Source organism: Lissotriton helveticus, chromosome 9 (assembly GCF_964261635.1).
Source record: "Lissotriton helveticus chromosome 9, aLisHel1.1, whole genome shotgun sequence".
In the NCBI taxonomy this organism is placed as follows: Eukaryota; Metazoa; Chordata; class Amphibia; order Caudata; family Salamandridae; genus Lissotriton; species Lissotriton helveticus.
In genome coordinates this window covers 1,145,085,197-1,145,111,585 of record NC_136070.1, presented here as the reverse complement: position 1 = coordinate 1,145,111,585, position 26,389 = coordinate 1,145,085,197, and the positions used below count along the sequence as shown (strand labels likewise).

The 26,389-nt window shown below is 40.9% G+C and overlaps 1 protein-coding gene across 1 annotated transcript in view; it reads right to left on the bottom strand.

Moving 5' to 3' along the window:
- ERC2 (ELKS/RAB6-interacting/CAST family member 2) overlaps positions 1–26,389 on the bottom strand; it is a 2,322,684-nt gene that overhangs the window by 961,589 nt on the left and 1,334,706 nt on the right. The window contains exon 13 of the mRNA XM_078661584.1: positions 9,323–9,458. Coding sequence (XP_078517710.1) covers positions 9,323–9,458 — 136 coding nt within the window. The remainder of the gene's footprint in view (positions 1–9,322; positions 9,459–26,389) is intronic.

Sequence of the window (26,389 nt, the reverse complement as noted above, 5' to 3'; positions counted from 1 at the left end):
GCTTCTCTTTTCGACAACCCATTCTCTCCCATAAGAATTTGAATTTATTTTCGCATTCAGTGTAACTGTGTTGGGTCAATCATCCTGAAACTATATGCAATGGTAATTAGGTTTTTCGTGCGAAATTATTAATTTATTACAAAGTTGCCACATGGGAGACTGTTCTACTCAAGAAGGATTCTCAAAGATGTAATGACCCAGAAGTTCTTCAGAATGAGCAACAACTTGAAATACGCTAGATAATGTGCTGGGTTATCCATTCCAAGCAACAATACCTGGCCACCTTCCCTCTCTGAAACTCTACGAACTAGCATCCACTTCAGCTTCAGCACATGGTGTGCTGAACAAAATGGCATAAATACCAATAGACATGATTCAGGAGAAAGTCTCGCGATTATTTAAGCCAAAAACTGCTTTATTTTGGCTGCCTCCCACTTGAAATTGCCTCTGTTTAAGTAGAAGTCAATGGGGGAAATACTTTCTTCTGATTATTTTTTAATCTCCCACTTTCCTCCTTTTAAAATGTTGGCACATATGAAATGTATTAATAACAAAGGTACAGCACATTAAAACGTCATATTTCTACTGACCACAGGACCTTCCTCAATGGCATTGACCAAGGCATTCCCTTCTAACCACTTTCCAGAGCTGCTGAGATCAAACAGACAGTGCTCATATAATACCTTGCCAGCCACTGTAAAAAATATAAATCCACCAATTCACTAACAATTGTATTAATCTCACTGGTAAAGAAAGGACTTCAGCCATTTAAAATGTAGGTCAAACCCTCTGACAATGCAAACATCTTATTTTTACTTGTATACAACAAGACCAAGTCATGCAACAATCACAGGATTGTATGACTAAAAGCTTCGAAAAAATAACAGCAACCATTAAGGCTAGGCACAAAGCTCCACAATCCAACAGATTACCACCATCAGAAAGACTACTTTCCTTGACCTCCCACTTGACTCTCGCAGGAGCCGAGTAACAGATTTTGAAAAGTAGTGAAGTCTGTTAGCACTACATAGGGCTCTTGTGCCACCCTCTCTCAAGAATCCCTATGATTTATAATCACTGATACCATGAACGTTTTCTGCTTAGAAAAATCCACAGTACAGCAGTCGAGACAACTCTGAGCAGCTAAGAAAGCTTCACTGCCTTTGAGTTCACTAATTCAAATGGTGAACATTACCCACAAATGCATTCATAGAACTGCTTAAAAATACCTACATAAATTGGGGGGTGGGGCGGACACCCCAAGCTGAATCCACTACTCATTCAATTCCTTTTGAAGAGGTTCACTGGTCACTATGTTTCCAGGTGGCTACCTGACATCTGCGCTTTTAAATCTGCAACCCGGTAAATATCCCTGCCAACTTCCTGGTTGTATACTCCAATACGGCGGTCGATGATATAGACCTCCATTTATATCGACTCCACAATATCGACTACAACTATATCATTAAGGTAAGCATATGTAAGATAGTACAGAGGTATTATTTTGTTTAAAAAAGGGAGAGGTGTGGTGCAGCAGCCAGAGCGGCTGACTCTGGAGCGTGGGGCTCACGGTTTGATACCTGGCGCCGGAAGCAGCTCAGCTCAGCATCATGTGACTCTGGGCAATAGCTCACTTAGGGCCAGATGTACGACCTGTTTTTGCATGGGCAAACGGGTTTGCGACCCATTTGCGCATGCAAAACCTACAGTGCCATGTACAAACACTATTTATTGAGTCACAATTTATTTGCGCCCTCTTTGGTAATGCATTCGCAGGGGGAAATATTTTTCAGGGGCAGACAGTGGTCCCAGGGAGCACTACCTGCCCTTAAAAAGTGAAACGAAAACGTTTCATTTAAAAAAAAAAAAAATGTATCCCGTTTTCCTTTAAGGAAAAAGGGCTGCATTTAAAAAAAAAACTGCTTTATTTAAACGCAGTCCCAAACAAGGAGGTTTGCTGAGCCCAGCAGGCCACCATACCTGGGAGGGCCAGCCATTCTCAATGGGGTCGCAAATTGTGAATGCCTCATGAATATTGATGAGGCATGCAATTTGCGACCCCATTGAGAATCGCTAACTGTGTCTCTGACACTGTTGTACATATCAAAATGACAGTCATACATCTGGCCCTAAATCTCCCCGATGGCCCCCCAGTGCCTGGATACCCTTAGGGGTGATAAGTTTGCACTTTACATATGTGAAATAATGTATTATTATCTACTTACATTGACAACATAGTGGCAGCAGATATTATGATTTGATAGAAGCGCAGGTCAATAGTAAAACTTTAAGATTGTGATTCCTTGTTCCCTCATTGCAAAGTGTCTCTCTACTTCCCTTTTAAGAAACAAACTAAGAATAGATCGATTTCAGATCTTAAATCTCATTCCAGTGACTGACAGTCGTTAATGTCTACATGTCACTGGATTTGATGTGTGTGATGTAGCTCTCCCGCAACATAACACATTTCTCACACTCTGGGAGAAGTGAGAAACAGCTAAGCCTTTTGCTATCTGCACTGTTGCTGTGGCTGTGGCACTAAAAAACCTTCTTCCTTGAGGCAAAAGTCCATATTGCTTCAATTATAAGAGAAGGAAGAATGATGTGGCACAATGGAGGGACCAGGGATCCATTGTTAACCATAGAATTTACCAGGGGTAGGAGTAAAACTATGAGATTTCAGTGCCAGGATTTGAGTGCAATGTTCTAATAGCGATAGATCCCTCCAGCCGTGGTCCCTGCAGGTAACAGTGGTGGGGCCAGGCTAGGGGGATTTCGAGGGACGAGGCAGAGGGAAAATTAAATAAACAATACATTTTCCCTCAGCATCGTCCCTCGAAATCCCCCCTAATCCCGCCCCATCGCTGTTACCCGCACGGACCGCGGCTGGATCCCTTGTCTCTTGGGTCTACCTCTATAAGTTTTTGTTAGTTGCAACCACCTATAGTTCAAGACATCTTACATTCTCACAGACAATTATCTCACATAAGAGCCTAAAATGAAAGGCTCCATGATTAATTGCCAAGTTCCTTTGTTTGCAAAAACTAAGGAAGGTTTATTAATAAGACAAAGTTACTTGGCTTCCCTAAAAAGTACAAACAAAATAAATGAAGATTACATGATGTATACTCATGACTATTGGATGAAAATCCATTCTTTACATGAGCTAATACAATGAACACATTTTATTGTGGGAAACCCAAAATACACTATATATTTCATCTGTGTACGTGCTCCATTTAGCTACATCGACAGAATTTACAGCCACAGAAGCCCCACTAGAATGGCAGTATTCCAGAGACAAAAACCTTTACAATCAACCATATGCAAACTACAGAAAGATGAAAACAAATGTCAACAAGTAGAAATGTATATGTACTTCCTATTAAATTTCAAAATACACTCTAAACCACAGAACATTCTTAAACTTGGCTATCCTGAAACGGTGCCTTTGGAATTAGACAAATGGTTGTTGTATTCCCATGCAATACATTTAAAATGACTCCGTACAATATACTGTTCTGTAATAGAATACTGGAAAACGCTTGCTTTGTCTTGGTATGTTACTTCACTGACTTATTAAATTACATCTGTCGTAGATTGGCCAAAAACTAAAATCATTGTCAATTTAGACTAAAAATCAGTTTGACTATATGGAAAAAGTTTCCAAGTCTTATAAAAACAAAATATTCGAAGTAAACAGAATGTAATTTAAAACCTTTATCTACTTGTACATTTCTATCCCTGCAGAAGCACTTAATTTGAACGATGCAAAAAGTATTTCACTATTTATAAGCCTAGGTCCAGATCTTTATTGCAGCAAAGGCAAAAAATGAGCTGGCTTCCATCCCGTGGACACAAAGCAGGCAACTTAGTAAGAGCCAAAACACTAAGCCAGAACATTGTCACTCACAGCAAACAGTTTCAAACATTTTCCTCTGGCCTCCAATTCTGGGTGGTATTAATCTTTTCAGAGTATTAATGTATTAGAGAATTGTTTTGTAGATCATAGTGCTTTTCTCTGTTTAAAGTCTTCCATTGTTCGTTTTGCATAAAAAATCACACAATCCTGAAGTAGGAGAGGGACCTTAAATATTGTATCCAATGGGGGGGTGCGGAGCTTGCCTGGGAACGAGATGGCTGAATATTTTTATTTTTATTTTTTATTTAATGCGATTTTATATAGCGCGAACATTACCCGAAGGAGTCAGAGCGCTTTACATAAGAACCAGTTGCGATACATAAGGACTCAGGATTACGTGCGTGGCATAAAAGAAACAAACAGAAAAAAATTGCAAATGTACAAGTTATAGTTATACAAGGAGGAGCACTCAAGGAAGGGACACGAATGTATATACTCTAAGAGTCACATAGGAATGGCAGATAGTACAAAGGTCTACTGCATATTCTAGTGATTAGAGTTATCTCTATATACATAGGGAAGGGATACGGATGGATATACTCTAAGAGTCACATAGGAATGGTAGAGAGTACAAAGGTCTACTGCATATACTAATAATTAGAGTTATCTCTATATACATAGGGAAGGGATACGAATGGATCTACTCTAAGAGTCACATAGGAATGGCAGATAGTACAAAGGTCTACTGCATACTCTAGTGATTAGAGTTATCTCTATATACATAGGGAAGGGATACGGATGGATCTACTCTAAGAGTCACATAGGAATGGTAGAGAGTACAAAGGTCTACTGCATATTCTAGTGATTAGAGTTATCTCTATATACATAGGGAAGGGATACGGATGGATATACTCTAAGAGTCACATAGGAATGGTAGAGAGTACAAAGGTCTACTGCATATACTAGTGATTAGAGGTATCTCTATATACATAGGGAAGGGATACACATGGATATATTCTAAGAGTCACATAGGAATGGTAGAGAGTACAAAGGTCTACTGCATATTCTAGTGATTAGAGTTATCTCTATATACATAGGGAAGGGATACGGATGGATCTACTCTAAGAGTCACATTGGAATGGCAGATAGTACAAAGGTCTACTGCATATTCTAGTGATTAGAGTTATCTCTATATACATAGGGAAAGGATACAAATGGATATACTCTAAGAGTCACATAAGAATGGTAGATAGCACACAGGTCTACCTCATATACTAGTGATTAGAGTTATCTCTCTATACATAGGGAAGGGATACGAATGGATCTACTCTAAGAGTCACATAGGAATGGCAGATAATACAAAGGTCTACTGCATATTCTAGTGATTAGAGTTATCTCTATATACATAGGGAAAGGATACGAATGGATATACTCTAAGAGTCACATAAGAATGGTAGATAGCACACAGGTCTACTGCATATACTAGTGATTAGAATTATCTCTATATACATAGGGAAGGGATACGAATGGATATACTCTAAGAGTCACATAGGCACGGTAGAGAGTACAAAGGTCTACTGCATATACTAGTGATTAGAGTTATCTCTATATACAAAGATATACAGATAGTAGATTTTCTCAGGTCAAGACCCAAAAAAACAGGAGAGCAGAGTTCCATTAAGTGGGGTTGGAGGGGGACACAGTCACAACACCAAGTGAGGGTGGGAGGGATACAAGGGTATGGAGAAAAGGCAAATCAGAAAAAGGAAGAAACATTTAAGGATCGTCAAGGCGGAAACGAGGGAAAAGGGGAAAGGACAAGGGAATGGACAAGATGGCAGGTCAGGGTCCAGAGAAAAGCGGCCGTGAACAGCAACAAAATGGCGGCCAGGACAAAAGAAAAAACGTAAAGAAGTCCGTGAGGGTGACCCAGTGAGTATGGATTAGAGTGCCAGGAGAAGTCCAGGGGGTAAATAGTTCAGAAATCAAAGTCAGGAAGCGCTCTCCCCAGTACAGGCTCATGGCCTGTATGTTGCAGTGGTAGCTCCCTGCGCTGGAGCTGCTGTTCTGGCTGCAGGGCGAGCTGTAGAGGGAGCCCTTTCCGGGTGAGTAGTTGAGGAACAGGGAGGGAGTGATGCCTGTCCTGGGTGCGGCGAGGAGATCGCTCCCCGCCCCTTACGGGGAGCCACGCAGCGAGGTCATGATGTTTTCTCGGGCTCCGCTGAGCCATCGCAATATATCGCTATTATCCTCGTCAAATGTGCTCACTGCTTACCTGAAGTTGACCTGACCTGTCCTTGCAGTGGGAGGCTGCCGTCATAAACCTAAGCCGTCATTAGTAGGATTTGGCATCCCGCGACGGATGCGTCTGCCGTGGACACCTAGCTCTGGCTTACGGAGCCTGGGATCGAGACGGAGGACACCGGCCGGCTGCATCCTAGTGTTTGCTTACTCGCTTACTCTGTGCAACATAGCCACTATAGTTTGCAGCGTTGGAACGTATTTTAGACCTTGTCATACCATGTAGTAAGTGTCTTAAGTTACAACCAGTTCACAGCCTTGAGAGCGCCCTGAGCAACATATACTACTATGGGTGAAGCATATATTTACTCTGAACAGAAAGGAATAACATTGGTGAAAAAAGTAGCAAACACAACAGTAAACACACTTTTTATTTATTTTTGCAACTTTATATGATGTGAAACTGGCACTAGATCACTGTAACCCTTTAAAAAAAGAGCCAGAGAACCTTATATCAGCGGTGGCTTCTCCACTAAGGTAGGGGAGCATCGCCCCAGTGCTCTCAGAGCAGTGCAAAAAGGAAAAATAAAATGAGGATAACAACGCTATTATCATTTTATTTTTTCATACTGGCTATGGGGCTATGTTAGGGTGGGGCGGGGCTGGGGTCACAGGGAGGAGGAGTGGTTTTTGCACCATAAGTGCGCATGACTGTTTGGCCGGCAGTCTTGGGATGGCCAAACAGTCATGAGCACTTTGAATTTTTCTCCACCTGGCTGTGTTTCACAGCTGGGTGGAGAACAGTCCCAAGGCTCCCAGGCACTACCTAATTGGCCAAACATGCTACTCAGCCCAATCACGATGCTGCTGTCATGCTGACGACAGCAGAGTCGTATTGGCTTAGGAGAGCCTGTGTGCTGCGGGGAGCCAGGAAGAGAAGAAAACGGAGGATAAGCTGTAGCCATTTTCAGGTAAGTGTTTTGTCAAAGTTTTTTATCTACCCCAACTCCGTAGTAGCCGCCACTGCCTTCTTAAACACTTTTAAGCATAGCAAGATTAAGGCCTGATTTGGAGTTCCGTGGACAGGTTACTCTATCATAAACATGACAAAGATCCCATCTGCCTTAATACAAGTGGATTATATCCTCTGGCATTTGTAATAAATTGAACATGACATCTGTCACATTTGTGGCAGAGTACCTGACCACCAAACTTTTAAACAAGCCGCTAGCGATTTGCCCATAATTACAGGGATTTTATCAGAGGCAAGGGTTTAACCCCTTGCGTGCTGATGACGGCCCCATCCGTCATGCATCACAGTGCTCGTGTGCTGATGACGGCTGGGGGCCGTCATGAACCCGCCCACTCTTCAAAACGGCTGCACAGGCGCAGAATCGCGGCCGCACCCTAGGGGATAAACCTAGCTTTGATTCCAAAGTCAGCAACTACAGCCTCCAGACCACATCTACTCACTTATAACACTGGGATTTGCTCTCAATAACTGAATTATGTCAGAAACAAATTGCACACTTTTTGGTGAATCTCAAAAATCTCAGGGTCTGCTTCACAAAGGTAAACTTACAAATCTGAGTATGTTTACGCTTTTTCAGTATTCACAAAATTGCATTGTAATATTAAGAGTGCGGAGTACGCAGTTGAGGGGAGAACTCTGTACACAAAAAGATACCCCTGTCAAACTAACCATGCATAGAGCAAAAGGCGCACTGACTGTCCATAGAGCAAAATATGCATGTGAATGTTTGTAAATCATACATATTAGGCACAGTTTGATACTAGCTAGAATTCAGAATAGGTTCTTTATCGTTGATAAGCTCCATGAGATTAAGTTTCAAATATTCCTGCTATCACAAAAGTAATAAGAATAGTATGGACACCATATTTGCCTGTAAGGAAACAGGAGGAGAAAAAGGAGTGAAGGGAAGGAAATGTCCCTCACAATTGGTGGGTTTACTTAGGAAGAGGTTTTCTATGTTAGGAAAAAGTAGAAAATTGGCTAGTGCATAGCATTAATGCTGCATATTTTGTTATGCTAAAATGCACATATGTATATTTATTTTTGTGTGACAAAATGGAATTCACTGATGTTTTTTAAGAGTGATCTGTTGCAGGTTTCCAGGCCTAATTCTGGGATGTTCTGTGAATTCCCTAAAATGTTAAACCTTCACCTATGAGTGAGTATAACCCTGTAGGAGACTGCAGATTTATGACTGGTCTTCAAGAATTTGGTCATTTTACTACAGCAGACTAGAAAAGTTAATGTATGGAAAGTGCCGCTTTTTGTGTAGTCACTCTCCATTTGTGTCGACTGATGCTGTTGTTTTTTTAAATTCTCCTCACTGGGGAGTCCAGGCCCTAGTTTATGCACACTCATGCATCAAAACATGGTAAACCTGGCTAATCCCCAATTGGAATACAGTGTAAGAGAATACATTAATGACAAAGAAAGTTAAAAAAGGGTGTGTGTGCGAAATTTGCATAATTTGCTTTCATGTAATCATGCAAAATGATGAGAAAATTACACAATATGCAAAACTGCCATTTGGTGCTGCATTTTAGCGTGAAATATCTTCTCGTGCCTACGTTGGACGTAAGGATGCATTTCGCAATAAAATATTGTGCAAAAAAACAAAGGCACTGCATGCTAAAACCACTCATACTTTGTTGTGCGTATTGCACCTGAGTATTCGTGGTACATTTTTTGCATGAATGGTACATTTGTGGTACATTTATACCATGATTGACAGGTAATTAAGTGACACGCGAAATAGCAGAATTTCAGGTATTTAGAACAACATAAGTAATATGAAATTCCCCAAATTACACTAATTAGGTTGCATAATGCTAATTTTGCCTGGGCCTGGTTAAATGTCACCTGTGGGTTGCAGCATACTATTATGCCATTCATCAGGATGATAAGGAAACCATGGCTTCAGGCTTGCATGTGTAGCCTGAATCCTCCAGCTTTCAAACCTGCAGGAAGACCTGTCAGAAAAAACCTTTGAGAGGATGTACTATAGATAATATTTAGTTCATTAACTCTACATGTGTTGTATCGATATGTGGAACACACATGTACACCCAGACTGTGCACCTTATTTCTTCCAGGTTTTTTACAGCACAATATACTGTCCAAAGGAAAAAATTGCTTTAAACATTGTTCAATTGTTCACAACTTGTCTGTGCTTTGTAGTCGCTCACCTGAAGGTGCTGCGAGTTGTCCGTCATGTTATCATCTCTTCTGCGAACATCATCCATTAACTGAGCATTTTTCTTCTTCTCCAGCTGTTGATTGTGCTTTAGGTTGGTCACTTTCTTATTTTGATCTTTCATGTGCCTACAAATGCATGCATTGCAAATTAAGTTTCAGTGTAAAACGATAACTTCCACGTTGAAATGCGGACGCCCACTAAATGTACCTTAATTTAAATATAACATATTGGAAAAGTAAACTCTAACCATTTTGAAACATGATTTGAATCTTAAGGCGATCAATATAGCCAATGACATTAACGTATCAACATATTACAAAGGTAGATTTTGTGCCTATTCTGAAATAAAACTTTCACAACAACAATAAAGGTATAATTTCAAAAGAACAAGAAACTCATTCTCAGTAGTTCATTTAGTTGCTTTGCTTTGGTCATAAAATGTGGAAGAACATCTTGCAAATGACCCTTGTGTGAGAATTGTTTCTTGAATATTTCGCCTCAGTAAGATAGCTTTGGTTGAAGCCGTTTTTGAAGACAGGTACTTCATTTCTGCTACTCTACAGTCCACCCTCATATACCCTTTGCAAGTTCACGTTACATGGGTGCTGCATGTAGAAAACACAAACCATCCCGATAGCAACCCATCCAACGTCTGTCCATCTGTCCATTCAATCTTGCTTTCAGCTGGCTAGCCATGTTGGCACCTGCACGATTCACTTTAAACCCATGAATGTCTTACATATCATATTTGTCATCTCTATTTATATATTTGGTCTCCCTTGTTATAATAAAATGTGGTTACCTTTTTTCCATTCCAGCAAAATTAATTGCTGCTATGAAATCTATTTTTGATCTATAATACCTTTGTTTTTAATTCACTATTTATTTTCTCATACTATGTTGAGTTGCAATATATTATCAATTTCTTATCTCTTTAAATAACAATAAAAATATTTGAACAACAAACCCATGAATGTCTTTACCAAACAGTCTGCCTTCTCTGATCTATGCTGGCCCATCCTTTAATACTCTGTCTGCTGTCCATGACACCCATTTATTATGACAATGACACACAACATCCCTGATGCAGCTCTCATTGGTTAACTTCAATGGACTCAAAATACCCAGTTTAACCCAGTGTTCTGGAAGCTTCTTTAATAGAACATTGGGATGTTGACAGCTCTATTGAAGGCGCGCAGCTGTCAACTCTCCATTGTCCTATGTCTCTCCATCTTCACTGCCTCTCCACAGGCTATGTGGATTTTACAGGGGAAAAAGTGAGGCTTACGCTGCGGGTGAGGGCACAGAGCGAGCCTTCCCTGCTCCCGCCTCTCATCACCCACAGTGTCACAGGAGCTCCAAAATGGCGGGAAGGGTTAACACTCCTCAGCTCCTGTGTCTCCCCAGGTTCTTCGAATACTAACTTTTGTTGTGTACATCTGCAAACATTGAGTTATGCAGTTACAATTCTTAACTATCTACCAAATATGTCTGGCGTAACCTGTTCAGAAGGAGCAGTAGCGTGTGCCAGTCAGCCCGCTTATTTAAAGAGGTGTGTAGAAGTAGGTGCCAGCTGAGAACAAATATTTCTTTAAGGAAACAGTCTAGTAAAAATCAATTCACAATTCAACAATGTTCAGGTGCATGTTTAATGCATACATTTTTATAGCCAGGGAAATTATAGTAAATGACCTAGGAATGGGAACAACATACACTAAAAAGTGCATGTTGCATACTTAGGGGTCGATTCCGATTCGGGGAAAAAACCGTCCGTACGATTTGTATCCGGAGTCCTCTCCGTACGAATAGTACCCGTCCGTCCGAGTCACGTAGTACGATCCGTATTCAGTGAATCCGTCCAAATCGTCGCAATCCGTACGTATTGCAAGGCTGAAACCGTGAACCGTACGACTCGTACACATGCCGTACGACTCGTACACATCCACATCAGGTAAGGGCGAGTCGTACGGAAAAGCACACAAACTCATACACACCGTATGGTCCGTACACCCCATGATCGCAGGGGTATGGTGCGTACACCTGCGATCATGGGGTGTACGCACCGTACCCCATGTACGCTGGGTGTACGCATCGTACCCAGTGTACGATGGGTGTACGCACCGTACCCCATGTACGATGGGTGTACGCACCGTACCCCATGTACGGTGCGTACACCCATCGTACATGGGGTATGATGCATACACCCAGCGTACATGGGGTACGGTGCGTACACCCCATGATCACAGGGGTACGCACCATACCCCTGCGATCATGGGCGGGTACGCACCGTACCCGTGGGGGCCGTTCCGTACCTGTTTCGGCACAAACTCTTTTACGGCTGTTTTCAGCTCCCGTAGAAAAAGGGTCACACGGTGTGTACCCGACACGTATCATACTTGCTGGGTCGTAAAAACCAGACGCTAATTGTACAGATGTTGCCTACAGCGGGTTCTGAGGGAGAATCGTACGCAGATTAAAGTCGTACGGTCAACGTACGACTCGTACGGAGTACGGCTCCTGGTACGAATCGCACTTCGTCGTACGTACGGGAGACGTTGCAGGGTACGATTCGTACGGGATAAACGGTCCGAACGGCTATTCGGAGCGTTTTTTCCCGCATCGGAATCGGCCCCTGAATGTGTCAGTAAAATGTACGTGCATTTGAGCATCCTCTTATACAAATACGTAACCATTGTTAAATGAAATGCCTCAAAATATCTACATGCTTCAGAATTACTTGACAAACGTAGGGATAAGATGATTATAAAGAGATAAATACATGTAGCAGTGTGGCAATGTTTGAAATATCCCATTTATTGTTAAAAATTGACGCTTCAGTGGCTGAGATTTTGACTGATTGATTCCATGACAGTAATAACATTAGGAACATCCTGTACAGAGACTGGAAACCCAAAACAGACAGCTGTCTCAGAGGAGCCTACGAACGCTTGAAGTCCCAGGTTGAATTCCATTTGCCTAAAAGCGCATCCTGCTTCAGATTTGATCAGAAATCAATGTTACATCCAGCCACTGGCAAAAGCCCGTTTTTTATCTTGTTACCACACTCTGAATCAGGACTGCCTAAACCCAAAAAATTATTGTCTTCATTCCTTTAATAAACAATCACTGGCAACACCAATAGGTCTCGTCTGTGCGTGCCTGCTGTTAAGCATGGCCAAAAGTTTGGGTCATATAGGAGGGTGGCCTGGAGTAGCAAAGAGTGGCATAAGGTAGCACAGAGTGTCGGGGAGTGAGATGTCATAGAGTGGGGTGTTGTAGAGTGGAGTTTTGTAGAGTGGAGTGGTTCACAGCAGAGTAGAATGGCATAAAGTGCAGTGGCATAGAGTACAGTGGCATAGAGTGCTATGGATTTGAATAGAGTGCAGTGGAGTAAAGAGGTGCAAAGTAGAGTAACGTATTTTTTAGTGTTGTAGAGAGCAGAGTCGTACAGCGCAGTGGCATAGAGCGAGGCATAGAGGAGTGTAGTGGCGTAGAATACATTGGCGAAGAGTGTAGTGGTGTAGAGTGGTGCAGAGTTGAGTGCAGTGGTGTAGAGTGGAGTGATACAGGGTAAAATGGCGTAGATTGTACTGAAAAAGCGAGCATTGGCATAGAGTGTGGTAGATTGGCGACCCGGGGAGTTGTGCTGAGAAGAGTGTGCAGTGTCTTGTGTACTATAGAGGGCGGGACCCAGATGGTACCTAACGGAACTCCATAGTCTAATGACATAAGTGATTGGGTATGCTTAATAAAATTCATGACACAGTGCGTTTTAGTTAGTGGTTACATTCTAGAGAATAAAGACATGTATTACCGACCTCCTTGTGTGGTGTGATTCATTTACATATTACCGGGCAGGGAAGGACGCTACAGAGTGCAGTCTTTTAAAGTGCAGTGGTGCAGAGTACAGTGGCTTAGAGTTCAGTGGCAGAGAGTAAAGTGTTGCAGAGTGGAGTTTTGTAAAGTACAGTGGTGTAGAGTGCAGTGGTGTAGTGTAGAGTGGTTCAGAGTACAGTAGATCAACGTAGAGTACAGTAGTGCAGATTAGAATAGAGTGGCATAGAGTGCAGTGACGTAGAGTGCAATGGTGTAGAGTACAGTGGTGTAAAGTGTAGTGGTATAGAGTAGAGTGTTGCAGAACAGAGTATAATGGCGTAAAGGGTAGTAATGCAGAGTAGACTGGCGTAGAGTGAAGTGGTTTAGAGTAGCATAGAGTGTAGTAGCATGGAGTAGAGTGGTGCAGAAAAGAGTAGAGTGGCATAGAGTGCAGTAGCATAGAGTGGATTGTTTCAGAGTAGAGTGACATGGCATAGAGTGGAGTGGTGCAGAGTAGAGTGCAGTGGCAGAGAGTAGAGTGACAGAGTGCAGTGGTGCAGAGTAGATTTGAGTGACGTAGAATGAACTGACATAGAGTGCAGTGGCAAAGAATGGAGTGATACAGAATAGAGTGCATTGGCGTCGTGTGCATTTGCAGAGAATATGTTGGGATTGAGTGCAGTGTTGCAGAGTAGTGTGGCGAGGAGTGACCTAGAGTAGAGTGGGGGGGTAGAGTGGAGTGGGGTAGAGTGCAGTGGCGAAGAGTGCAGTGGTGCAGAGGGGCATAGAGTGCACTGGCATAAAGAAGACTGGTTCACATTATTGTAGAATGGCCTGGAGTGGAGCAGAGTAGAGTATAGTGATGCAGAGTGGAGTTCTGTAGAGTTAAGTGGTGCAGAGTAGAGTGCAGTGGCATGGAGTAGTGCAGAGTAAAGTGGCATAAAGTGCATGGTGTGGTAGCACAATGACATTAAAGACAACACATTTTCAAATGAAATGGCCATTACATTTGCACAGACATACATTTTTACTTATAAAAGTATACAGCACATAAACAATTTGTGATCATGTCATCACCTAGTGTCTCGATTTGTTTTAATTGAATTGAAATATTAGTTTCCACAACACTTCAGAATGACAAAAAATGTGCCTTATGTCTACAAGGGTCATTACAGGCATCTAAACTTTGTTGTATGTGGTAAAAAGCCGTTTTTAGGCCTCGCAGAGCAGCGCATTCACGCTGGCTCAGGCTCGACCTAAAAACGGCCAACTCCCCTTAGCCTGAAGTTTCTGTATTTGCTTGCAGACTGGACCCTTTTTGTCCAGGAAATTATGTGTTTCTGACATTGTGTTCTTGTTCATCCTAGGGGTTGTGTTTTGGCAATTAGATGAGTATTGAGTTTTATTGCAGGTGGTTCACAATTAGGAGTGGATGGACTGAGGAATATGTCTTATTCTTTGGGTTGCTTTTGATAGTTTCTATATGTATATGGTGATGGCCTTCACAGTTGGCCGGCTAGTTAGGTTTATTCTGTGAGTGTTGGATATGAAGATATTGCTGGCTATATAGTTAATGTGTGTTGTGCTGGATGTGTGAGTTAATGCTTGTTTGGATGATGGTAACGAAAACAACATGTCTGCACAGAATGTCATTGATTTATAACATGCTTTTAAAACATTTTAATTTATTCCATGCTCAGCCAATGTACATTTCTGAAGTTTAGGATTTAGCAAGAGAATTTATGGCTGCATGGAGAAATGTGTGTTTTTTGTAGTTAATAGACTAATATTTGTTTCATTTGAGATGTATGCCTTCTTTTGCTCAGTGGTAGCTCTTTGAATGACTTGTTTTATTTGCTGCAATGGTGGGCTCATGTGATAGCTGTTCTGTAAAGGAGTGCATGGCTTAGATTCTGTCTGATTAATGAAGGGAATATATAAGATAAAAATGGAATCCCTTAACTAATTAAGCGCCATATGTACAAAAAGCATATTTGCTCTTGGAAACTACCCGATTTGCAGAACCTGGCAGTTTTCGGCCACAAAAATGCTTTTTCATGCATACAAAACGCAAATTGCAATACCATATTATATAAGGGGCGTATTTAGTACATCCCTTCAAAATACAAAATTGCAGTACTATGTATGAATGTTTTGCAACCAAATTACGGTTAAAAAAACATTAATTTTTGGCAGACATCTCAAGGGTAGTGCTAACCATTTTCAAATGAGAAGGAATCCCCACAGGACCCTTTACCCTTTGTGAACACTGGAACAATTAGTTTATAGGAGAAGGAAGTGGTCCAAGAGACCACAGCCTACTTTAAAAAAATGAACCTTAAACGTTTCATTTAATTTTTTGAAAACCAATACATTTTTCATTAAGAAAAGCGGGCTGCATTAAAAAAAGATTGCTTATTAAAAAGCACTCACAGACATGGTAGTCTGCTGACCCCAGTAGGCCACTATCCCTATGATGGCTGCACTTCCCAATGGCTTGCAAATTGCGACCATCCTCATTTATATTTATGAGGTGGGTCTACATTAGGAATCATTATCTGAAGTTTGTAGGTTTTCTTACATTAGGAACTGCAATTACCTCAATGTAATTTGGTAAAAATCTTATTTAGGAAATCCATTTCCTATTCTTCATGCATATGGCCCCTAGTTACACTAGTTACCACTACATGGTTAAATAAAGCTAGATCATTGTATGAAGGAAGTAGAGATTGGAGAAAGATCTTACCTGTGACTATGGGTTCCATGTTACAGTCAGACCCACTTGAGCTGTCGTGTGACCTTTGTAGGGATGCATGCTCCTTCAATTCCTGAGTCACATTAGCCTTGGACAAAGTTGCCCCAATCAAGACATTGAAACAGGCCAGGAGGAAACCTTATGCACCCTGGTTTATTTCTGACCTCCAGGTTGAGAAAAGCTCATGTAAGAAGTTGGAGCGTGCATGGCGCAAAGCCTACGATCCCGAGGCTACCGAACAGTTTAAAAAAAAATCCACAAGCTAAAACATAACGCCATTAGAGACTTTATTGCCTGCCAAATTAAGTCCTCTGACAATTCACTCAAAGAAGTTGTTAAGTTTGTCCAAGGCTTTATTACACCTCTGGCTTTGGATAGCACTATCGTTCCCTCAGCTCCCCTTTGTGAGGACCGATCTCTTTTTTTACAGGAGAAATTGCAATCCATCTACTCCTCTTTATCCCTAGCTGGGGCGCCAATTATTCCAAAACCTACTTTAGACCTACGTAGGTGGTGGTCTGAGCTCTGCCCATTTAGCCTTGCTGCATCCCTCCTAGAACTGTGAAAATGCAGGTCAGGTTCACATGGTGATCCTTGCCCGGCTAAGTTCTTTAAGCTGCTGGCTGATGGGTTCATTCGGCAACTGAACCCTATGTGGAACTTCTCCCTGAGGACGGGTGTTTACCCCTCCACCTGGAAAGAGGCCTCTGTCTTGCCTATCTTGAAAAAAGCGAACGCTGATCCATTGAAGCTCAAGAATTTTAGGTCTATTTCCCTCCTGCCTGCACAAATGAAGCACCACTATCACAGGCAAATGCTGACAATGTCAGAAGTGTGGAATTCTTATTGACTGATGACCAGAACATATTGTTTGGAGTAAGAGACGACACAAGTATGTCAACCACTTACATCTCAAACTTTTTGGCTGTCAGTTTACAGTATCACAGTAAGAATCTCTAAATGAGGATTTTATGAAACGAAGGAAATGTTTATATATTTTTGTATAAATATTTTATTAATGGAAAATCTTTGCTATTAGGTTGAATGTGTCAATGAAATTTAGCAACCTTTGAGCTCAACTTGCATTTATGACAATAGTTCCAGTATAAAAAAATATATATACATTTTTGCAAAACCTAACGACTCAAGGCTATTTATGTTACTCCCAGAATGCTCCCTGATAAAATAGAAACTTGTGCAGAACACTGAAAGCAAGATTACTGATTGCTTGCTTTTCAAAGTAAACTGTACATAACAAAGTGCAACTTGGAAAAAAAAACATTTACTAAACTATTGAGCAAATGTATATACCATTTCTCTGAGACATCATTTTTTAGTAAACCATGCTTGACACATGCAAATATTTTTATTAAAATATATTAATGTAGAATCTGTTTAAAATCATCATGGACAACATGAAAATAAATTACAGGCCTGATTCTTAAATTAAGTTACACAAGTGCTCCTGCAATGGTGCAGATTCATGACTTTAGGTTTACGTGTTTACAGATGGAGGTCATCACTGTACTAATGGCAAACTATTGAGAATTCCATTTTTAAATATATGTGTAACCTGTTCATGTGAAAATCTGCGGAGTTATTGCAAGTAAATTTTTCCCACACCTTCATTTTCCCATCCTGGAAAAGCTTTGGTCAGAAGTACATTTTCAATCAGAGAGAATATTTTCTGAGTTATTAAACAGGTAAATTTTTGTTTAATTATTGACCCTGGCCTATATAGGTTAGGCCTCAGTTTTAGGGTAATTGATTCCTAAAATTCAAAGAGTTATAGGTTGGTGGAAATCTATGTAAAGAGCTATGGCCATTTTTATGGATAGTAATAGCAGGCAACTTCACTAGCTATGGACAGAGAAGCCTAGCTGTGCCAACAGGTACAGAACAGAGAAAAGAAAGAGAATTGTTAATTTAGGAGGCTTAGAAGCGAAGAAGAGTTCAAAGAGAGGGTATAGTGGTAGAATAGAGGGAGAAAGGGTGGATGCTCTGTGCATGGGTGTCCATATATTGAGTTTGAGAGGTAGGGAGACAGAGAGTGAGAGATACCAGTGTTCTTGAGCTACCCAATTTGATTTTTATTTTTAAATATTTCAGATCCTTCTATCAGTACTAGAGAAGATGTTTTTCCTGATGATAATCAGATGATAACTAAGCTACATGGATGGAAGTATCCCATCAGAAGAATAGAAAGTGATGTCGCTCTTTAATAGTAAGTGCAAGACACTGCTCGATGTGGAATAGCAGAAATAATAATTACAAAGAGTTTTCAAACCTCAGCTGGCTAAACCGTACAGAATAAATATTAGGGTGAGTTGACAGAGTTGTAAGGTGTGTTTGGTTTTCGCACTACGTTTAATATCCCCAAATGACAAATAAATACATTTAAGGTTTTAATCAACATCTTCAAAAACCTTGGTATAAAAGTTTATATCTCACAGAAAAACATATATTTAAATATAGACTACTCTGATGTAAGTCACAGTTCTACAATTGTATTTTCATTGAAGGGTATCTTTAAGGTGAAACCTCTTGTTTGAAGTGTTTATCACGAATGGTTTTAAATCAATCACATGCATCTTATTTTTAACTTTGACAGTAATTCTTGAATCTGCTTTAGGAATGTTTTATAGTATATGTGTAATCAAGTAACTATACTTTGAATTGTAATATTTTGTGTTTTTGGAACATAGATATGGTTGAAAATAAATCTGTGTTACAATAAAGGACACATATCTGGAGTATATACTCTTTTCCAATCTAATAATCATGATTAGGATCAAAAATGTAGTTAGGACAGGATACAAAAGCTAAAATATTTATTTCAGATTAAGAACTGACATGCATTACCAATATAATAATGGTAGTTATGGGTCTGAGCTATGATGAAAGCTATGCTTTCCATAATTAGTATTTGTAATCTGTATAGGCTAGATAAATGTCCCGTCGCATTAGAGATGTTTTTGGTGTAGACTTCGGCATCACAAAAAAATACACTGTGTGTAACTTCCCGAAACTTGGCCCTACTGGTAGACTATTTCTGAGGAGATGGTCAAATACTGAAAATGGACGGCACCCTAAATGTAAACATGATTTCTAGTCTGATTCCTAATAAAGGATAGGACTACAAGTGGTTTAATTATTAGCCTTCTGATTGCAAATTCACTTACAGTTCCGTCTTTACTCCTCTGTATTCTTATATTCTGAAAGAGGAACAATGGATAGAAAGACTCTCAAACCCAGCACCAAGGTTCCAATGGGCTCTTACCAGCCAGCAAACGGAAGCAACTGAGTGCATAATTTAGCTGTGGGGCTACTTGTTCGCCCTAGAGCCATTTGCCCATGGAGGAACATATGAAACTACTTAAGGACCAGAAAGATCATCTTAACCTCCAAAATCAATGATCTGTGGGTGCCAAATTGTATTAAGTACTGGGTTTTTGTTTCCAGAATGAATGGGATGGCTAATATGCAAAATGTAAAGAGTTGGTGAATGTGGAGTGAATGTGGAGTCCTGCTAATGATTGGGTCATGATGGAACCCTCAGAGCATGATGCCTTCTATGTCCACCAGATCAGAATCAAAGGTGTTCTTACTATCAACATATTCTTCATTTGAATCCACTTAAGGGAACCAGTAATGCAGAGTGAACAGAAAATATCTCATTATCATTCTTGTTAACAAAACCACTGGTATGCAGGATATCTAAAGACCCTGAGCAGTCTGCGACTTCAAAGATTGTAGAGGGAATTAGGACTTGGCACCTTTCATGGAAATGGTTTTCTCCAGAGCAGAGAATGTTCTACTCCATGCGGTTCCCATGCTTCTCCCCACTACCAAGGTCTCTCTAACAACTTCAGTGCTCAAATTCATTTGGTTAATAGAGAATGAAAATAAAAGTAGGGTTTTTAGAACCAGGTTTAGGCTGCTGCAGGAGTTTTGGAGATTCATTTTAAGGCAATCAGCCAACTAGTGCCTCACATAGCTACTACAAAGCTCCTGGAATCTTGCATCTAAGCAACAGAATGGATGACTACTGCACAGACCCTGCTGGTTGCTGGCCCAGACTAAAGTGTAAAGCATATGTTTTGCAAGCCCACTGTCATAGCATGGATGATACTATGAACAAAGTCATAGCTAACAGTTAAAACAAAGTGGAGTGCTCTGATGTACTCCTAGATATAGCTTGTGTTTCACTTGCACATAGTTGCCTCAATGTCTTTTTTGCCATCATACCAGACCTTTGGGGCTTTGCTGCAGTCCCAATGTTAGATGGACTGTTTTTACGACTAGAGTTTTTCTGCCTGCTATTCTGGGTGCACAGACACTGGTGTAACGAAACTCGAGGGGGCCTCCCTGCAAGACACGTGGAGGGGCCCCCTCAGGGCTCAATCAGGAGCTCTGCAGCCAGATTGCTGTGATGAGGGGTGCCCCCTGGAGCTTGGGGGCCCCCAGCCCTGCAGGGGCAGCGGGGGCCTGTGTTACGCCCCTGTGCACAGAGTTGTTTTACATACTTGTAATGTACCCTTCTATTCCGATTATTTCTATGTGGTAATCACGTACCTGTATTCTGAATGTCATTTGAAGGCCTTTGGTTCCAGGGAGAGATAGCAGGGCTGATTCACTCAAATGTGTTCCCAGCTATAGGGCTGCCTCTACCAATTTAAACCTACTAGCATTCCTCCCTGATCAAAAATGATGCAAATGAGGAGCAAGAGGAACACAAGAGGATGAGTGTTCCTGAAATACCAGCCAACAGATGTTGAAAGTAAGCAGTGCTTATTTGTACCGATGGGTGCGGGTGGTGGCAGGGACATCTTAAGGATTTCGGTGGCCCTGGGCCAAAAGTATTTTGGGGGGCCCCAATTCAAAGCAGCTTTGAATTGATGATCCAGTTTCAGCTCGTTCATACCCTCTTTGGCCACGTCGTTGACAGTGCACAGGCACACTTGACCAACTTCTAAATGAGTTTACAGATAGTGAGGTGTGTTTTCAATATTGTAACACAGCAGGAGCTCACTTATATCACTGCAAATAATCTATGTGACATCCCCCATTTCTCATATGTGAGGTTCTATTGTGATTTAAAAGAGCGCCTTTATTATGGATGTTGCATTAAACATAAACACAACATGTTACTGCAGAATGTCTGTAATAGAGTCTTACACATCACCCACATTAAAAATAAATTAAAGAAAAATTGTATTTTAAACAATCTGTTTAAGAAATATTCAAGGTCATCAGGGGAAGACTCTCAGAAGAACAAAGCTGGCTCTCTCAGGGGGCCACATGAAGGGCTGGGGCCCTGGGACAGAGCCCACTTTGCCCATGCCTTAAAACGTCTCTGGGTGGTGGGCAATAACACTCATTTTTGTGGCCTGAATATATTTTTCATGATACTTTGAGAGGGAGGCAGAAAAGCGAGAACGAAGGTGGAAGAGAAACACGGAAAAACTATGCAAAGGATGAAAACAGTGATGAAATAATCCACAAAAGTGAGATAAAGAGGCAGATGTCTAGGGAGGAGGAGAAAGAGACATGACCAGGCATCCTTGGTATTTGGCATCACAAACGATCAGTGGCACCAGCATTGAGTTATTAAGAAAAACGTAGAGCCTATGAACATTTGTACTTAATCACTGATACTACAGCAATAAGTGAAGAACACGGTTAAATAGCCATCAGAGGGCAGAAGGTAGAAAAATAACAAAAACAGCCACACATCAAAGAACAGCAGCTTGTTTGCTGCAATTGGTACTTAAATGTAATTGAATTTCAACTCTCCTTCTGTCATGTCCAATAGAGAGGCAGTTTGTTTTACCTTGGAAATGGAAAAGCATGGATAAAAAAGTACTTTGACAATGTCTCCTTACAAAACGCCTCTATAAAAATAAAAGATGCCCCTGAACCTGCTTTCTTGGTGGTACAATTGTTAATCTATAACAAGAGAAATCTGTATACATTAAACGTGTTCAGGTTTTTGTGCTGAGAAGGAATTTCGAATTGAAAACTGTATAACTACTGCGTACAGTTATGCATATTAATCCTGATTCACCAGCGATTCTAGACCTTAAGGAAAGGACCAGCTATGCATTATCCACAGCTACTTGAAGGACAGCTGATTTGCATGAACTGTGCCATTATAAAGTGTTTCTGCACATATTAATTACCCATCAAATGGTCTTACCAAGATGTATCATTTAAATGCTTAACATGTGCATGTGTTTTGTAACCTCATATGCTATGATGCTGTGCAGACGACTCAGGTCCTTAAAATTATAGCATGGGAAAGCACAGACTGCACAAATATAAACACTAAAAGATTGCTCACCAAACTCACAGCCTTCTATTAATATGTCCCTATCAAATTGCCGAACCGTACCTAACACCTTTTTTCAAGCACTTGCTCCTAATTCAGGTACAACTAGAACTAGAACAGAACATTAACACAGTCTTAAAATATGTGAGTTAGGCTGAATTGAGGAATAAAACACAGGTCGAAATTTTCATTGGGAAGTATTTAGATCAGATCGCTTCGATATTTGGACAATCTGTCTTGTAGACCATGTTTTAACAAAATATGTTTTTGCAATTTGTGTTTTCACATAGAACTCACGATAAGGTCTATGATACATCAGGGAATACTGGACACATAACACAGTATTGCACATAATTTACTCTCTGGTATACATGGAACAAATTCATGTCAGCAGCCCCTGTGCTGATGCTGACCAGAGAGGTTGGTCCGACAAGCAGGGGAAGAATAAAATATGCCTGCTTTTCAATGCAATACATGTTTTACATTCTTAAAACACTAGTCTCGTGGTGGAATGCAAGCAGATTTGTTTTATCTACTCAGTCGTTACCATCAAGGTTCAGTGAGTAATTTAATGGCAAATACATAAATAAGTTGCCAATCGCAGGGTTGGAAAGGAATATGATACAGCAAATCTCAAAGGAGAACTAATCTTCATCTCTGCCTCTCCTCTTACACTGAAACAACATTTACAGATTAATATTTGTGACCTACGGCAATCAGCACTGGGAAAATGTAACAACACATACTCGAACTATTGACCTTCCAAAGGTCTCTTGTGAACAAATAATTCTAAACATAAAGAACCACCAACAAGCTGCTCAAAGTGAACTACCCTATTCAACTGTACTGTACCCTAGTTGTACAGTCTTGTAGCCTTGAAACTGAAACTAAGTTGTGTCATTAGCTCAATACGTGTATCAGATACACTTAGTAATAAAGATAACCTTGCCATGTGCTAACCCATGACTACTCAGTAGCAAGCACTAGCGTTGGACTCACCTTAGCGAGGACAGGGAAACCCAGCCATAAAATAAAGGATTTAGGGCTATTTTTGTCCCTGAGTGTGCTGATGGAGCCGTAGCCCAGTCAGTCCCAAATGCTGCAAACAGTTATTAATGTAACTATTTCTTATAAACATAAGCATACTTTGTTAAAAAATGAATGAATGAACGGAAAACATTTTGAATAGAACTCTGGTGACTTCAGAAACTATCCCGCTTGCTGCAGAGAAATAATTCCTATAGTCCTGTGTTAAAAATTGGAGTGTTTTATGAGTTTCTCTTCACAAATTCTTTTCAATCCTATGTGGTCTGAAAATAGTTCTGAAACATTATGCTGTACAATGAATTGTTTATGCCCTTTTTTTTAAAAAAGTAATTCATGGGTTTATAACCCCGACACTTGCAAAGGTTCCTTTTGGCGATCGTGGTGCACATAAACAATAATACAATTCTTTACTAAGACTGCTTTTAGCTCCTTGACCTGTCCTGAGAAGAGAAGTGTCAGGACATTGAGTCAGATCTGAATTCCAGATATTATCAGAATTATAAGAACTGCAGATCAGCACCAATATCTTGGCTATCTTACCTGTCCACCGAACTCTAAATGAGGTTCTATGTTTTATTAGAACTTTGAAATGTTGAGAACTTAAATAAGAACAAAAGACTACCAAGGGCCAGTAATGGCTGTTATAGACCTTCTTGCCCAACATTCGTTTGGTTGGTTTTTGGTTTCTCACTGTTTAATTTTTAACATTTTACCCTCAACTGGTGGAATGTTATAATAGCATTAGAACCTTTCTGCCGGAGTGTATAAAAGACCACCTTCCTCACTCTAGTCTCTCACCTGTAGCCCAGGCCTTTTGCTTGAGTATAGGGAATTTAATAACTAGTATAGCCCTCAACGGCAGGCTATAACTGTATACTAGAAGGCAGGGAACTTTGCCAAATGGGGGAAATGGGGTGAGCTGGCATCCTTTAGCCACAATGCTGCATTCCTTCTCAGGCTGAAACAATTACTCATCTCACCTGATTCTAGGGCATTCTCAATGTCATGCATGCCATATCAGCACTCATTCACAAGGTGACATTGTAATGTGTAGTACTGTGCCACCTCGACCGTGAAGAGCTACAACACAACTCTACTGGTATGTTAGGGCTATGTATTGAAACATTGAATAATAAGGTACTAATTAGCTATACAATACAAACACTTAACACAAGAAGGTAGGTGAGAAGGCCTCTAGTGGGTAGGGCCAAACACCATTATGCTATGTAAGCCTACAAAGCTGGGTGCATAATGAATATTAATGGGACATATTAAATGACAATTTACTATAATGAACAGTCGTCAAAACCTGTGTTTCATAGTGCAGACCAAGCTACATATTTGATGAGCAAGGATGGTTGCAACTAAAAATTGATTTCCACAAGCAAGCCTAGGAAAAAGGCAGAAACTAGTTGTTTTCAATTATTATTATTAAACTTAGTTTAAATGGCAATCTAGATTTTAGATACATTTACTTGAAAAGCTACTTTTACAAACTGTACTGACTACTGCAAGAGTACATGCAGGCACCCCCTTGTCCGTGACTGGAATACACATCTCATAATGGGTGTGACTATCTGACCTCCTGGAGGACTAAGAAGCTGCCTTGGGGAAAAGAACGGCTGAAGTTGTGTAAGCAGGGATGTAGAAGGGATGATTCATCTAGAAAGGGACAACCACCCACGGCAATTCAAAGGACTGCAATAGCAGCTCTTCCTTTGAAGTGAAGATCTCAAATGTGGGTCTTAGGAGTTCAATTTATTTTGTCCATAAGAGTCTCTTGAAAACATTTGCCAGTACTCCAAGCAGAAGACTCCCTAATTTCAACATGCCTGAAAAAGTATACCTGGTTCTTGTAAAGAGAAGGCGTCTAGGAAAATCGTGGAAAATGTCAGTATGTTTTTGAAGGAATTTCTGCAAAGGAAGCAGAGTTTTTCAGTAGGAAAGTTGCCAGGATTGGGCATAGGAAATTCTAACTGGTGCTCAAGATATGAGCGTGTCCTCACCTCCACCACCTCAGAAAATTCCTAGACCTCAACATAAATCAAGTAAGAGAAATAAGGATCTGCCTGATTGGTAGGGAAAGAAGATGGAAATCATCATGACCCCTCTGTGCAATCAGGCAACGGAACTGCTCTAGAAGGGTTAAGTGAGTCTTTCTAAAGTGGTTACATAAAAGGTAAAGGGGCTCTCTGCTCTTAGGCCAAGCTCATCACTTGTGGTTGAAGCCAGAAAGAGTCTTGTCTTTAGAGGGACTTAAGGGTAGATTTATCATTCTTTCATGCATTACAACACATCAAACCACCTTGCTGCACTGCGCTGGCTGAGAGGGAACGGGCAGGAATGTGCAGGATTTACCAATACACACCACTTTCAAGTCCTTTCCTAGAGCTGGCGCACCTTTGGCTGCCAGCGCAATACATAGGCATCCTTGTGTCATGGTGCAAGGGTGCCTGCGTTGGAGGAAGGACTTCCTGCACAAAAATAATATTGAGAGGCATTTTCCTCTTTCTACCTGTGCTGCAAAACGAGGAGAAAGAAAGATATTTCTACTTGTTATGCCTCACCTGGGAAGGGATAGCACTTATGGTAAATCAGAGAATGCGCCAAAATCCATGAGTGGATGCATGGGAACACCCACACTCCACCCATGGAACGCATCCCTACCCAAGGCAGCCATTTGTGCTGCCATGCTTTACTCTAGATTTATCAAGCCATGCAGTGTCACGCAAGGTGGCCTTGTGTGGTTTAATAAATCTCTCTCAGGTTTTGTGTCTCCCTTGCACTGTCTTGCATGGCACAAGGGCAACGCAAAACCTTAATAAATTTGGCCTTTAGTGCCTAGAAGTCTGCCCCACTGGACCGGAGGGGGGGCAGGCGGGGGTCGAAACACGAATTGACTTTCCCAGAAGCAAAAAAAAACTGTTGGAACCTAGGGCCTGATTTATATGTTGGAGGTAAGGATACTCTGTTGCAATAGTGCAAGAGTATATTACCACCAACATAATTGTCTGCCCTTCTGATTCAAATGTGGACAGACCATAGGTGTCACTACGGCTGTGACTACGTGGTCACCGATGTTGCCAAACCTCTTCAACAGCAGATGG